Genomic DNA, 16,347 nt, shown 5'->3' with positions numbered 1-16,347 from the left:
GTATACGTTATATAATATAATAAAATACTTACTTGTCAAGAGAAATGTCTCCTCCCTTCAGAAACATTGCCTCTGCCTCGGAGTCCATCAACATATCGCTGTCTTCCTCGGATATTTCCTCTCCAGACTCATTAATTTCACGCCGAGTACATTCTTCTATGGCTTTTTGCAGCGTATATTTAGTTTTCTCTCTCAATTTCACCATTGTTTTCTCTCCAAAGTCTCCAAAACTGTCAAAAACCACACATTTTGATACCAAGATATTGGCAGTATTTACATGCAAACTGGAGTTATAACAGAGAATACGTGGAAGATTAGCACATCTGCTGGCCAATTTTAAATAATACAACAGCAGTCTGTGGGTATTTATTGATATAATATTGTGTTTTCAACTAAATATTTTTACTGGATTGGATCATCTGGACCTTTGCCAAAGTAACAAGACCATTTTTGTTGGATGTTTTTCTATAGGTGGATTACTAATGAGACTTCATAGGTGAGTTGCCTCAATGTTTTAATCGTTTGTTTGCTTGTTGGTGGTCTGACATAGGCGTTGATTGTACCTGTGGTTGTGATTGTATCTTGAAATGGTGTGCATCACTCAAATCACAAGAATCTTAGCTTTCCAAAGATATGTCGCATGATCAACCACTTCAAATAGCAGCTGTGTACATGGCATGGTTGTGTACTTAACACTCCGACTGCCCGCGGGTGTTAAGGGGTTAAACCTTATACTCCAATCAGGACTCTCATCTCTCAGAATAAAGGGCTCCTGTCTGTCCCCAGAGTAAAAAATAAGGCAGCAGGCTTTTCTTATTCCTCTGGAATAACCTCCCTATTGACATCAGACAGCCTGATTCTGTGGAGGTCTTTATATCCAAACTCAAAACCCATCTTTTTTGCCCTAACTTTCAATTAGTTAGCTGGCGGATTGGTCTCAGTCTCAATGTATAATTTAAGCCTAGTAGTTCTGCCCTCTCTCCTTTTACTCAGGCTTCTCTGTGCTGGACCATCAGCTATTCTGGGACCTCGCTCTGCTTCTCGTGGCTGTTGGTGCCTCATTCCAACATGACACACCTGGACCTCCGTCCTCGAGGAGATTTAGCCTCTCTATCAATTTAGTTCAGTCCAAAGGGGCTTATTGGCATGAGAAACATACGTTTACATCACCGAAGCAACTGTGACCTAAAAACAAAAATCGTGTCCTCCCTCTAGGTTACATGGTGGAGAGGAGGTCATGTTGCTCAGTTGCCTGGTAGCTGCTTGACATCCTCCTGGATCCACCTTCTCACATTATATATATTATTTTTTGTTATATGGATTGTCTTATGTTGTATTTTCATTATGTTGTTACTCTGTACACACGACATCAATTGCACGTCTGTCCATCCTGGAAGGGGGATCCCTCCTCTGTTGCTCTTCCTGAAGTTTCTTCATATTGTTTCCCCGTTAAAAGGGTGTTTTTTTGACAGAAGGTGTTGTATCCTGTACAGATTGTAAAGCCCCCTGAGGCAAATTTGTGATTTGTGATATTGGGCTAGGCAAATAAAATTGACTTGACTTGACTTTTTTTATGCTGTTCAGGTGGTCCACTGTGGAAACACTGTGTGGATGCTTCACACGAAAAGACCGTTTAAAGCAGCTGATGTAGATGTAGTCTTGGTTTCTTTAGAATATCAATAAATGAGTCCCATATCTCCCGTATTAAACTATTATTTATTATTTTATTTTTACACACATCATATAAATCAGCTATTAAATAATACACTGTTTAATAAAATAAGCTGCATAATCATTTGTATCTGAGGTGGATGACAATGTGGTGGATGTCAATTATTTCCTGTAACACATAGAAAGCTAACTTTGGTTTGCCAAAGGTTTGTACCTTAAAACACTGGACTTTCTAATTTCAATTAGGCCTACGATCATCATAATTTGGAAAGCATTCATTTGTTAATTTGGACACCTGTACGTAGGCCTATGTACACGATCAAGTATATTGTTCAGGTCACTTTTTCCTGTAGAATCCAAATGATGCTCTGACGCAGTTCTGATAAAGTCCAGCAGCAGCCAGATGTGCTGAAACAGTTTCTGGTGTGTTGCGTTCAGACAGGATAATGCCCTGTATTGTTCTCCTCAGCAGCAGTGTATAGTCCACTATATCAGGGCTCAAGCAGACATGGGTTCATAGGTGTGGAAGTGGATTCCCTTGGAGCAGGTGATCTTCATCACCGCTCCATTCAGACTGGCGTCCATAATCAACCTCATCATGCCCTCCGCTATTAATGACGGCCTGGAGGTAAACACAGAGAGGATATAGGGCATTAGGTGATATTACAGAAAAGAGAGGCACACACACACGGATGAGAGCAATACAGATATGGCGAGACTTTGAGACTTTGAGCTCCTGGCCGTCCGCGGTGAGGAAGACAAAAAGCGGTAGATGACGGGACGGTGATAGACAACGTAGTGTAACATTAAAACGAACATAACAAGGAAGCTGAATGAGAAAGGCATCTGCCTTTACGTTACACAGAAACACACCGCATTGCCTGTATGTGTTTGCATACATTACAGCTCCATACATAACATAGTTAAACATTTTATAAAGGTAAAAATGCTGTGTGTACACTGTATCCCAAAAACATGGATCATTCTGAGACATTTCATGTGTTAACAGCTCCAAATAAACAGTTGTCAGGTTTCCTGAAAGATAAAGTATCATTCAGCGGCCAAGTGGACTCTGGGCCACTTGTGTGAAATCAGAATGTAATCAGAACACGGACAGAAAAAGGTCAGAAAGAAGCTGAGTGGCTCTGAGTGTTTTCAAGAGCACACAATTTAACTGTAGTTGGAAAGTTGGAAAAGAGCCAAATGGCAAATCAGTTCACAAACAGAAAATCACCAGATCTGACATCCTAAGTAGAAAGAGTAATTTGTCAGCACATTAAACAGCTCAACACTACTGAAACACATGTTGCACCTCCGGCTTTGTGCTCGTGACCACTCCACAGCTCTTATCTACGGCCTAACAACAGACGTAACGACACAAGAGCTTATTGTAAGGCAGAGGATGCAAGAGCTTTTTGGCTAATTCATGCTTTGTGTCATCCAGTGAACTGAGGTTCACTATTTCCAAACATTCTCATTTGCTCATGAGGGAACCAAACATAAACAATTTCATGTACACGTATGTTCTAACTCACACAGGCTCTGCAGACAGCGATGCGTGCTGCTTTATATACTGTGGGGTCCGCATGTAGGTAGGCATGTGCTGATTGGCCGGCTACGCTTATGCAAATGATCAGTGGGCGAATGCATGCTCGTGATTGGAGGAGAGTATTACCCATAGAGTCCAGTAGAGGGCTCTGCCTGTGCTCGTAGAACTAGGGTTACAATATTGCAAGTTTGGGTTCTCTATCAACTGTTTCTGTATTGCACAGTCTCAGCTGGAGATGATCTATCCCACCTCCTCACCATCAGTACCGAGGCTCCACTTCCAGACCCAGTGCCAAACTTTTGTTTCAAATATTTTTATTAAGAAGCATGTGCATGTCAGTGATACAAACTTTGTGGGGTGTTTATCATGCCTCATTTTTTATACATAACAACAAAAACAGACAAAACTAGGAACTAAGGGCAAACAAAATGGAGACAAGCAAATACAAAAAACATACGTAATGATAGGAAAACAAAACAAAACAAAAAAACAAAAAAACAAAAAAAAAACACACAGACAGCACCCTAAGGCAAACAAATCAGGGAGACATTGGCGACATACAGTATATACATAAACCGGTGTAACCCACCCCCCCTCCCGAACCCTCCCATCCCTGAGCAGTGCTACCTCAGGTACTAAAGACTATGTGTCTATTGCGTCTTAATTGTCTGTTCTTCCTATAAAGGAGATCATCGGTCTCCAAATCCTTTCAAATACCTCCAGTCTGTCTTTAAGGGTGTATCGGATCCTTTCTAGGTGGAGGGTATCAGTCAGTGTTGTTATCCAGGATTTAAATGTTGGCACTTCTGTCCCTTTCCAGAACAAGAGAATCAGTTTCTTTGCACAAAGGAGACCATAGGACAGGAGATGATATTGTGTGTTCTGTAGGATTTTAGAGCTTTCGGAAGCTCCTAGTATAACCAAAAGTGGATCAGGTTTTAATTGGACTTTAAAAATCTTAGAAAAGAATGAAAATATTACAACCCAAAAGTCCTGTATTTTAGGGCATAGTGCATAGCTATGAAGTAAATCCGCATCTGCTTGGGCACACTTCTCACATCTTGGTGACGTTTCTGGAAAGATTTTATGTAGCTTTACTTTAGAGTAATGTAGCCTGTGCAGAATCTTAAACTGTATCAAACAGTGTCTGGCATTCAAAGAACAGATGTGAACATACTTCAAGATCTTGTCCCAAATGTTCTCCGTTATTTCTATCCCGAGGTCTTTTTCCCAGCCCTTTTTTATAGGGCTCACATCTACTTGTTGAAGGTCTTGCAATGTATTGTATACAAATGAAACTGGATGGTTATCTACTATACAGTCTCTCAGACACTGGTCTAGTTTATCAGGTGTTGCAACCTCAAAATTGTGAAGATGAGTTTTCACAAAGTGTCTAATCTGGAGATATCTGAAAAAATCTGTTTTTGACAGCCCATACCTCTCCTGAAGCTGCTGAAAGGAAGCAAACGTACCCCGAATGTACAGGTCCCCAACACTACTCAGTCCTGACTCTTTCCATTGATCAAAGGCTCCATCTAGGGTTGAAGGGGTAAAAGACGGGTTTGCCGATATCGGAAGTGTAAAGGATAGAGCTCTAAGTTTAAAATGTTTGGTTATTTGTTTCCAAATTTGAGTAGTGCTATGAATAATCGGATTGTAATTATAACATGCTTTTTTGAGACGAATGGGAGACATTACAATAGCACCAAGTGAGCTGGGTAGACAGTCCTCTCGCTCCATATCCAGCCAGCTGTCGAGAACAATCGTTTCATCCAGCCAATAGGAAACACATCGAATGTTTGTTGCCCAATAATATAGCCTGAAATCTGGTAGAGCCAGTCCCCCATCCCCCTTAGGCTTGCACAGGTGGTCTTTCCTAATTCTATGGGATTTATAATTCCAGATAAATGGTAGAATTATGGAGTCGAGTTTTTAAAAAAAGCTCTTAGTAAGATATATAGGTATGTTTTGAAAGAGGTATAACAGTTGAGGGAGACAAATCATTTTAATTGCATTCACTCTACCTATCAGAGAAATTGGAAGGGTTTTCCAAAACTCTAATTTGGTTTTAAACTTGTCTAACATAGTCATAAAATTAGCTTCAAATAGGGAGTTATATTTCTTCGTGATCTCTACCCCCAAATATGTAAATTTTTCCAAAGCCAGTTTAAATGGAATCTGTTCGAGCATACTTGGGTCTTTACACCGCACCGGCATCAGTTCGCTCTTGCTCCAATTTATCTTATATCCCGAAAAGGAGCTAAATAAGTCAATCGTCTCCAATATGATAGGAATAGAAGTCAGTGGCCTCGTTATGTACATCAAAATATCGTCCGCATACAGCGAAATTTTATTTGAAGTATATTCTGTGTTATAACCAAAAATCTCAGTGTGAGCCCTGATTGTTTCTGCAAGAGGCTCCAATGCTAGAGCAAACAGCAAGGGACTCAGAGCACAACCCTGCCTAGTGCCCCTACAAAGGTTGAATGCTTCTGAAACTGTCCGGTTAGTAAGGATTCTAGCACTGGGATTGTTATACAATATCTTAACCCATGCAATAAATTTTGTGCCAAATTCGTATTTTTCTAGTACTGCATATAGGTAGGGCCATTCCACACAGTCAAAGGCCTTTTCCGCATCTAAGCTCAAGATGAACAAATCTTCCTTAGGATGTCTGGGAGAGTACATAATATTAAAAAGGCGTCTGAAGTTATTAAACGAATGTCTTTTCGGAATGAACCCTGTCTGATCCGGGTGTATCAGTTTAGCCATATAAGGACCGAGTCTGTTAGCTAAGGATTTGGCCAAGATTTTTTGGTCTGTGTTTAATAGTGACACTGGCCTATATGAACCTACCTGCTCTAAATCTTTCCCTTTCTTTGGAATAACTGTTATAGTAGCTTCATTTAGTGTTGGTGGTAGTGTGCCAACCTCAAACGCCTTTCTGTACATCCTCAACAGGTGTGGGGCTAGCATATTATCAAACTTTTTATAAAACTCATTGCAAAACCCATCTGGTCCTGGGCTTTTACCACTTTTTAACGACTTGATCGTCTTCTTTATTTCCTCACATGTAATTTCTGTCTCCAAGGAATTTTGATCCCTCGGTGATAATGTGGGCAAATCACATGCCTGTAAAAAATGGTCCATAACATCGGGTGGTGCCTGGGCTTGGGAGGTGTACAGCTTTTCATAGAATTGCCGAAAGGTACTGTTTATGTCACTATGTGAGGTAATATGAGTTCCAGAATCCGATTTTATCTTATGAATGGTCCTATCACTTTCCCTTTTCCGTAGCTGCCTTGCCAGCAACTTGTGCGGTTTATCACCAAATTCAAAAAATGTCTGTTTAGTAAATATGAAAGCTCTTGAAATTTTTTCAGAGAGTAATTGATTGAGCTTGTATTTGAGGGCTGAAATTTTATTATGCGCCTCAGTGGACGGTTGGGCAGCGTTTTCTGCGTCTAATTTTCGTATTTGGTCCTCCAACTGTGATCTTTCAAAACGGTCGCGCTTTTTTTTGTGAGGATTGAAAGGAAATGACACATCCTCTTGTATATGCTTTAAAAGTTTCCCACAACAAAGTCGGTGAAATATCATCTTTATCATTCGTCTCAAAAAACAACTTCATCTGAGTCTCTAAGTACTCACAAAAGCGTTTTCTCGTAAGCAGTTGGGGATCAAACCTCCAGGATCTATAGGTCTTTTCAGCCTCGAGCAGCCTCAATGAGAGAGAGACGGGACAGTGGTCAGAAATGACAATGTCGTGGTATTTCGCATTCTGAACTCCAGGCAGGAGTTTGGCATCCAACAAGAAGTAGTCTATTCTGGTGTATACATTGTGAACTTGAGAATGAAATGAGTATTCTCTACCTGTTGCATTTAAAATTCTCCACACATCCAGTAAGTTTGTATTTTTAATATATGAATTCAGAAAATTAGAAGCGTTAGATGATGCCATTCTTCGCGTAGATGATCTGTCCAAATAAGTGTCCAGGACTAGATTAAAATCCCCCCCAATCAGCAAATTTGTGGTAGAAATGTCCGGTATCAAACTAAAGACTTTCCTAAAAAATTCAGGATCGTCCCAATTTGGCCCATATATGTTCAGCAATGTAATTGGTGTGGACTGAATCTCACCCGTAACCAAAATATATCTTCCCTCTTTATCTGCAATTGTAGACTGATGTAAGAATGGAACATTTTTGCGAATTAGGATAGCCACCCCCCTAGCCTTGGCTGAAAACTTGGAATGGTATACTTGACTTATCCATCCAGCCTTAATTCTACCATGATCTTCATTTTTCAAATGCGTCTCTTGTAAGAAAATCACATCGGCCCGTAACTCTCTCAGGTGCGACAGTACCTTGCCCCTTTTTACTGGTTCATTTATTCCATTCACATTCCATGTGCAAAAAGTTAAATTTCCTCCCGTTCCTATATCTCCGTCCTTATCTATCGGTGCAACCATAAGGAAATATCATTCTCCTGTAATGATTCTGACGCATTGCCATTTGTCGTTAAATGATATAGCCTATGTAGCACTGCTCCCCACCCCGCCCCCCTTCCCACCCTTAAACAAAACAACAAAAACACAAAAACACTCACCTTCCCCTTGGTGCACCCACATTTAGACCTCTGGGAGCGGGACCAGCCCTCTCTCCCAGAAGTCCAAACTCCGCACCAACTACCTAACAACCAATTCTTAATCACTACCATACTGACCTTCCGGTGTAGCCCCACAGTTATATAGTGAACCCAAAACCAAAAATTCTAGAATTAAAATAAGGTATATTATTTATTATTCAAGGGGATAGATCTGGCTCAACTGCAAAAAAAAAAAAAAAAGGGTGAGTAAGGATTTTAGAGAGAGTATGTTTAACTTGACCTCCTCTTTAAGTATTTCCGTCATAATTAAGTAACATTTGTCTTGGCCAGTTCCCCTCAGGCTCAGAATGTAAACATAGAAAACGTGCTCTATCCAATAGCACTCACTACAAAAATACTGGAAGAAAAATAGCAGCAGTTGTTAATTAATTGTCTGCTTAATATAAGCCCAACTGTATACAACGGATCAGTAGCAGAACTACATCAGTAAACTTAGACTTAAACACTTTGAACAAAATGGACTGTGGCACTTTAAAACGAATATAAACAGTGGCAGAATGTGCACTTTAACCTTCAATATAACAAGAATAACATTCTGCAAAAGCCACCCTGACTTTCACCTGTAAGAGGCTCCTGTTGGAGTCCTCAATCTCAGTCTCTCTTTGGAGATCCTAAACGGAAAGTCCTCTCAGTAATTCTCTGAAGTTCAAAGTGGAGGGCCCTCGTTATCCGGTCCTCATACCCCGTCCCCTGGAGGTCCGAAATGGCGCTCCGCATAACGACGAGCCTCCTCCGGGTCGGTGAAAAACCTCTCTGATCCGTTGTGCGACACTCGTAGCTTGGCTGGGTACAAAAGTCCAAATCTGACTCCAGGTTTGTCGCGTAGCATCGTCCTGGCCGGAGTGAACGCAGCTCGGCGTTTAACTACTTCAGGTGGGAAGTCTCTGAAGATTCGGATCCGTTGTCCTTGAAATGTTAAATCCTTGATGGACATCACTTTCTGCATTATGTCTTCATAAACATGACAGTAATGTACCCTCGCGATCAGCTGCCGTGGTGGCTCGTTGTCTCCAGGACGTCTCCTCAGGGCCTGTGGGCTCGGTGTCTCCAGGACGTCTCCTCAGGGCCTGTGGGCTCGGTCTATCTCCGGTGTTTCTGCTAGGTTTAGCACCTCTGTTAGCATCTGAGCCACAAACTCCCTGGTCTGCTTCCCAGTTTCTTTCCCTTCTTTTATTCCGACCACTCTCAAGTTCTGTCTTTTCGAGCGCCCCTCCAAGTCTAGGCATTTTTCTGAGAGAGTTTCAACTTGCCCAGAAAGTTTCTTGACCTTGTCCTCCAAGTCCTGCATGGTGTCCGAGGAGTCGCTAGCTGAGTCTGCTAGCTCTTTCAGAGTTTGGTTTTGCGCGTCCATCCTGGCCTTCAGCGCTGTTATCGCCGCGTCATTTTCGGCCTTCAGTTGTGCAATTTCCCCTCTCAATGTAGTCGTAACCTCTGAGATCTCGGTTTCAATCTTCTTACAAATCTCCGACTTAATAAGGAACAGTTCTGCGTGTAGCGCTGCTATGGCCCCCAGCACGTCGCTGTTACCCGCCGTCCAGGCGACCCCTCCGGCGTTATCGTCTCTAGTTGAGCCCGAGGCTTCATTCGGGCCTGTTCCCTCGCTCGGGTCCAGCTTTGTGTTGGCCTTTTTCGGCATTTTCACACGGATTTCTTCCTCTCTTACCTTCTCCAGAGGCTTCGATTATATTCTTGATGACCTTCCTGAATTATTTTCGAGTGGTTTTGGTAAAAAATGGAGTTTTAAACGTAAATCTGCTGGAGCTACAGGTGGCTGCGTCCTATCCGCTCATCGCTCGACAGCGCCCCCCACCCAGTGCCAAACTTGATCATGTTTAATCAACACAAAGATTGGCAAGACTGTAAATTCAAACCTTTGCTGTACAAAATATGAATAAAACCTGTGCTCAGAAAAGCTGCAGGAATCTAGATTTCATTTATATATCTCACCAATAAATTGTGTGAAACTGAACTCAGGTGAAAGGATCCGACAAAGAAGGAGAGACATTTAATTGGGCAAACCACGAGTGACACGTATGACTTAAACTTACTGTAAAACTCCAAACTTGCTCATGCTGCGTTTGAAATCATCCTTGAACTTGACAAACTTGCCCATGTTGTCCTCGTGTTCCACCGAATGCAGCAGAGGAGTGTCGACGAAGGCCGGACACAGGACGTTGATACGAACGCCGTAGTCGCCCTGAGAGGACGCATCCTGCAAGAACATGTGGAATGAACTGCTGAGCTTTGAATTGCCTGGAGGACATCCCATTCTACAAAAGATGTAACCTGATATAACCTTTTATACTGTCTTATTTACTGTGTGTGTGTGTGTGTGTGTGTCTTACCGCCATAACTCTAGTGAAGCCAATGACTCCATGTTTAGTAGCAGTGTAGACAGGCTGATGAGGAGAATGCAGGAAGGCTGAATTATAAAGAATAAGAGGAGACAAGAGAACAAACACGTTACGCAGAGAAAAGAACAATCAGTGACCCAGTTTTCATGAACGAGCAGAATTCAACTCGGTGTCACTTACTGTATTCTATGTTTTCACCAGAGCGTCGCTCCATTTACTGTGAGTTTTAAACACGCAGGCTATGTAAGTAGAGTAATAGGGTGTTAGTTCGTTAAAGGGACACATCAGGGCTGTTCCCAAACACAGCTGCGTCTGAACAGCAACTTCTCATTTTAACCACCGGAGGGTCACTTGATCCAGGTTTAGTGAGATACTGTAAGGCTCAGCCCCTATTTCTCAGAACGTCTCAATCTACAGTTTTTGTTTTCCCACAATGAAGAGAAACAATGTTTTAATTTCTTTCATAAAATTAATCTTATCTGATGGGTAGTGCTTTGAAATTAATTTGTTGCTAGGATGTTCTTATTTTTTTTATTAATTAAAAGTATTAATCTCCCTGCAAATCTCAAAAAACTAATAAAAACCTATTCAGTCTTATTCAGCCATGATAATCAAAAGCAGCTGATCAGCCTCTAAAACAGCTAAATAAACAGTTGCTGAGGAGCCGTATTAATGAGCCAGAGGGAGAAGTGTGTGACTGAAATAAAATACACTGTAGAAAAATGAACTTTCATTGAAAATACACTTTACAATTTGGCATTATCAAATTGCATTTAAAAATGATTAACATATTTGTGAGAAAAGGTTGTGAGATCTAAGAGTGTAGAGGTTGCTTTTACTTTCCTTCACCTGTTTCAAGGCTTCATGCCAACATATGAAGATGCAAATACAAAGATAAAGAAGTAATAAGAATAAATACAGATAAATTACTTAACTACAGGAACCCCAAGGAGCAACATACATACACACATGCTATGACAGACAGAGTGGGTAACAAAAATGATTCACAAATTACATCTACAGTTGCAGCCTGCTGTCGAGGACACAATGTACAAGTCTCAAGATATTTTTTATTTGTATTTTACAGCTGGTGTAATAAAAGTAAAACAAACAGGACTGTAAGCTCAATCCGTCTCATATGATCTGAGTCCACATCATTCAAAACACATACATATACCAGCCCACACACACACACCAACACACAGACACACATTCTTTCCCCCCCAAAACAATTTGCTTGGAGTATGCTTGACCATGTTTGGACAAGTCTGTGTTTGCCATGGGAATGGGAAGTACGTATTATCACAATGTGTTAGATGTTATCACAAATCTACGATTACAGGAACCTGAACTGTTCTAGATCTACAAGATAATGTGTCTTGACTACAAGAAGCAAGAACATCTTCTGGAATCGTATTAAAACATCTGGAATCTCAAAACATACAGCAGCAAAAATTCCTGCAAACCTAGTGGAATATTTTCCATGTTTTTCTGTCTAAGTGACTAACGGAGACAACACTTTTTGAAATTGGTCCAGTATTGAGGGAGAACGCTGCAGCCGCCAGCCGCTTAAACGACTGTTTTCTTTTATTTGTTGGTTCAGTGGCTTAACCATTAAGGACAAAAACAGCCTCTATAGAATTGTTAAGGTTTGCTCCAAGATTACTGGAGTCCAACAAAGACACTTGTGTTCCCTCTGGGAGAATCAGGTTGTAAAGAAGGCAAAGAATATTATCAGCCAACCTCTTCATTGAGGCCTTCAGGCCGCTGTTATCAGGCACCTCTGAGGAGAACTAACCGTTACTCCAACTCTTTAATTCCTTCTGCTATCAGGTTATTAAACTCAGACAGTCGTCATTTCATGTGAGATTTTTATTGACAGTTCCCTTACGTGATAAATCATGTAACAATGATTATTTATTATCTATTTGTTTTCTCTTTTTTTATCTATTTATTGCTATTTATTATATTTTATTAACTTATCTGCTGTCCTTTACCGACCTCTGTTTGTCAGTTTGACTGATCTGTGATTGACATAACATGTTGGATGCTTATCTGGATGTTGTCTGTGTGTGTTTGCGATGGGGTAAGCTGTGAATTGAATTGTTGTTGTATCCAATAACATGCGGACCGCAGCTAAAGTTCACACATTTAACTTTATTGTGGGCTGCACATCAACTTCAACACATCTCTGGACTCTTTTCATAACGACCCTAAATGATGCACACTGTTCTAGTTAACGTTAGCTGTTCGCTCCGTGCAGGACTGTGCTGTTTACCGGCTGCTAACAGCTAAAGTTAACATGTTCTCATCCTGCCGATTTTAAAACAGGAAGTGCCACTGATTTGCATTATGATGCGTTCAGGCTCTATTCAGTAAAAACTGAGTATTGGGCAAAGGTAAATTATAACGTTATCATGATGCGTTCAAATGTAATCTTGTAAAATGTAGTTTTTGGAGAACAACTTGAGTAAATCCAGTTGTTTGAAGGAGATATTTCACAGCAATATGAAATAGATAATAGAAAGGGAATTATGACCTGTTAATAAAAACCAGTATAACAACGGTAATAAAGGAGTGGATGTTGAAGTACATGGGATTTATTGTTTTGCTTTTGTTTTTACCATGGTATCGAATTGGTATCGAGAATCCTGGAATTTCACTGGTTATGGTATCGACTACTATATTTATGATATGGTGACATCCCTAGTGGTGGAATTGGTGGGGTAGATAAGATTAGAGAAGTTCCAGTGATGTTGTGAGCAGGTGTGTGGTCTGTGGTGTCTATGAGAGGAGTGGCTGACGCCACATGTGAACATTATAAGACAGCAGTGTTATTCTGATCGGTGATTTGCAGCAGTTTGGTTGAATTTAGCGTATCCTTTTCCTGCTGTTAGTAGTTGGCTTTTTTTTTTTTTTTTCAATAACTGATGACCGATGATGACTATAAATTTAGCTAGTATGGACCAAGTAGCAGAAGTGAAATGCTGCCCCTATTTCTTTGGAGCGTGTTGCTACATGTTACACATTCCACCTTTCATGTCAAAAATACTGATTAGTGCAAAGCTTGAGACCAGAATTTCAGCTAATATTGACTTTATCTTTTCATCTGTCAGGCAGTGTCAAAAGACCTTTAAAAATGACGCTCATTTCTCCATCCTCGTGCTATGGCATGTTCTGGGGAGATATTGCAAAAAGGAAGTGATGGTCTGGTGGAGTACACTGAGGCAGTGAATGTTAATGTTATGGATGGACTGAACAGTTCTGTCTACTACACAGCCTGGTGCATACTACATAGCCTCCATTTGTCTCCTATATTAGGCTATGCTCCCTTGTATATTGGATGCTTCAGTCAACTGCAAAGCATTTGATCTCTTTCTCTTGGTTTATATTTGGCAGGCCGAAGGTCAAACATTCTAGTTAGAACATGCAGAGGCAAGCTAACAGAAAGTTCTAGTCCAGCAGCAATGACATCAACGTAAACTGTGGTCTGTGGTGCTAAATCTTAGGATGCTCTACCTGTCAGCGCAGTATGTCAGATATAAGAACACTTTGACTACCGTGACCACAGACTGATTGGAGTTCGCCTTGATTTCCTGAGCTGCATACAGTTCACACACAACCTTTAAGAGTAAGGTCAGATTACCTTCAGGAGGAACTGCTTCCACACACCAACATGACAAAACCTACACTGAATGGACATTTTACTACCAAACTATAGAAGAGTAGCAACACCATCAGCTGCTTGTTGGACGATCCTTGACCCCAAATAAACTTGCTCAGAGCCAAGGCCCCAGAAGAGGAGAACAGAAGCAACAAGTAAAAAAGGAAAAATGATCCAGCTGGGACAACGTTTTCAGAGATAACTTTGGATCCCTAGAAAGTCTTGTAACATTCCAGGTCCCAGTGGTATTGTTATTTAGTACAATGAGGCTTTGTGTGTCTCCAGTCTAACCAAACGGGACTGAAGAACTGAGAACTAACATGCTATCTTTTCACGAGGAGAGAAATCTAGTGACATTTCCAGAATTCCCAACAACTAAGCAGCAAAAGGTCCCATGGGGTCTTCGATTTATGATAGTAAGGCTTTTTGTCTGAGTTTAAAACAAATTACAGCGTTCACAGAAGTATTGGCCCATCAGGACAATACAAAACCATAAAAGAGCAGGAATTACCTTGTAAAACGTGCACGTGTGGGTGTTTGTGTTTGTGAATGGGTGAGTGAGATTTGTGAGTTTTTCCATGACGAAGACAGAGGTGCAGAATGATCCAGATCCAGTAGTTTCAGTTCTCTGCTAACCTGTCGTGGTTTCTTTTGGTCTGGTGTGTGTTACCAACATAACACACTCGAGGAAGGGAGGAACTTTTTTCATGCTTCCAGAAACTTTGAGAAATTCATCATCCGTGACATTTTGACATAAATAAATCCTTGCGCGTCTCAGAGGGGAGAATGTTTGGGGAGTAGTGAGCTTAACATAAGCCATGTGCTTCCAACTAGAACTGAAGTTTCAGTGTCTCTGCAGACATTTATATCTCACACATTTATTGCACAAATTAAATTAGACAGAAGTTAAAGGGCAACTTTGGTATTTTTCAACCTGGACCCTATTGTCCTATTTATTTGTGTCTCAGTGACTAATGGGGACAATAATTTCTGAAGTTGGTCCAGTATTGAGGAATAACACTGTAACCGGAGCCTCCAAACGAGCTGCGAGGGCAAGTGAGCAGCGTCAATGTAACGTTACGTTCACTAAAAGGTGAAAACGTTAAACTTTTACTTTGCCATTTGTTTCTTATTGTGTCCAAGTCCCACTCAAGGAGACGTCTCGTTGTCAAATCTGAATATCTGTATACTCTGGCTCAAATAATATATAAATAATCAAATTCTAAGACCTCATCCACATTGTCCAAATCATGTAAACATTCAGTCATGACATTGAAAAGCTTTAAGATAACACTAAGCTACGCTTTCTGTACTCCAACACAACACACTCTGCCAGCTGGTGTTTCCACCATGGACATATAAAGAGAACTGGATACAACGTTGGAGGCTCCCGTTCGTTCTGATGAGAGTTGCTCAGTGGCGCATGAAGCCAGATTAGCTTGAGTGCTGAGTTATAAAGTCTAAAGATCTTCCTCATCCATTGGGCCCATAGAGCAGGCGCAGTAGCGTTTCCTTTAACTCCGCCTCCCAGCCCTCGCTCCAGCCTCGGTCCGGGTCGGAGGAAGGGAAATAACTCTGGATTCGGTTATTAGTGCATTTTACAACTTTTAGGACCTAAAGATTTAAATAAGGGCTATTAGAGTGTTCGTACTGGGAAGTTGATTCATCTAAAAAAAAAAAATTATCCACTGAGTTACAGATGTCTCTTTCCCAATGTAAGCCTATGGGAATAAGTATTTTTGGGCCCAATGGCATCACGTGACGGACACGGAATTTGAAGTACCGCCGTTTGGCTACTAGCGTACTTCCTGGGGGCTTGAGTTTAAACCAATAGCACCATATTGCAGCCTGTGAGCAGCTGCCGTCTACAGTGCTCTCTCTCAATACTGGAACAATTTCAGAGATTGTTGTCCCTGTTAGTCATTTAGACATAATAACGTGGGAAAATTGGGTCCAGGTTGAAAAATACCAAAGTTACCCTTTAATTACTGACTCCTATTCTTTACTCTGTAATTTGAGACTATTCAAAGGGCTACAATGCAGCACGGTCCCAGATCTTGACTCAGAGAGAAATGAAAGCACATGTTCCTTCCCACCATCCAACAAGGTCAATCTACAGTCATGTTATTCTCCTTCTTCCTCAGTACTCTATAGTATTACATAATCCACATTTTAACCATTCATAGAGACAACTTAAAATAGCAGTGGAGATCTCACTGTTCGATCAGTGGAATGTGTGTGTGAAAGTATTTAAAGAGTGCCTGAGGGTCACGTGAGGGCGTGTGTGTGTATACTGCAGTTAAAGATGAACACACTCTGTTGTTCTTAGTTAACCTGCTGTATGAGGGGAATTAGTGGAGCCTTAGACTACATTATGTGTCCACTGAAGTCACACCAAAAGCACCAATGCAGTCCATTTAGATCGCAATCTGAGCCATTCA

At 41.0% G+C, this 16,347-nt stretch overlaps 1 protein-coding gene across 2 annotated transcripts in view; it reads right to left on the bottom strand.

The window, feature by feature from the left end:
* hpgd (15-hydroxyprostaglandin dehydrogenase) overlaps nucleotides 1-16,347 on the bottom strand; it is a 29,248-nt gene that overhangs the window by 6,820 nt on the left and 6,081 nt on the right. The window contains exons 5-7 of one of the 2 annotated variants that reach the window (XM_037764846.1): nucleotides 10,234-10,310; nucleotides 9,937-10,100; nucleotides 1,698-2,293 (exon numbers count right to left, since the gene is read on the bottom strand). In XM_037764846.1, coding sequence (XP_037620774.1) covers nucleotides 2,170-2,293; nucleotides 9,937-10,100; nucleotides 10,234-10,310 — 365 coding nt within the window. In that variant the 3' untranslated portion in view covers nucleotides 1,698-2,169. Of the gene's footprint in view, nucleotides 1-1,697; nucleotides 2,294-9,936; nucleotides 10,101-10,205; nucleotides 10,311-16,347 lie in introns of those variants that run through there. The other variant, XM_037764847.1, reaches the window with a different exon arrangement.

The sequence above is a fragment of the Sebastes umbrosus genome, chromosome 3, assembly GCF_015220745.1.
Source record: "Sebastes umbrosus isolate fSebUmb1 chromosome 3, fSebUmb1.pri, whole genome shotgun sequence".
In the NCBI taxonomy this organism is placed as follows: Eukaryota; Metazoa; Chordata; class Actinopteri; order Perciformes; family Sebastidae; genus Sebastes; species Sebastes umbrosus.
This window is presented reverse-complemented; position numbering and strand designations above follow the sequence as displayed.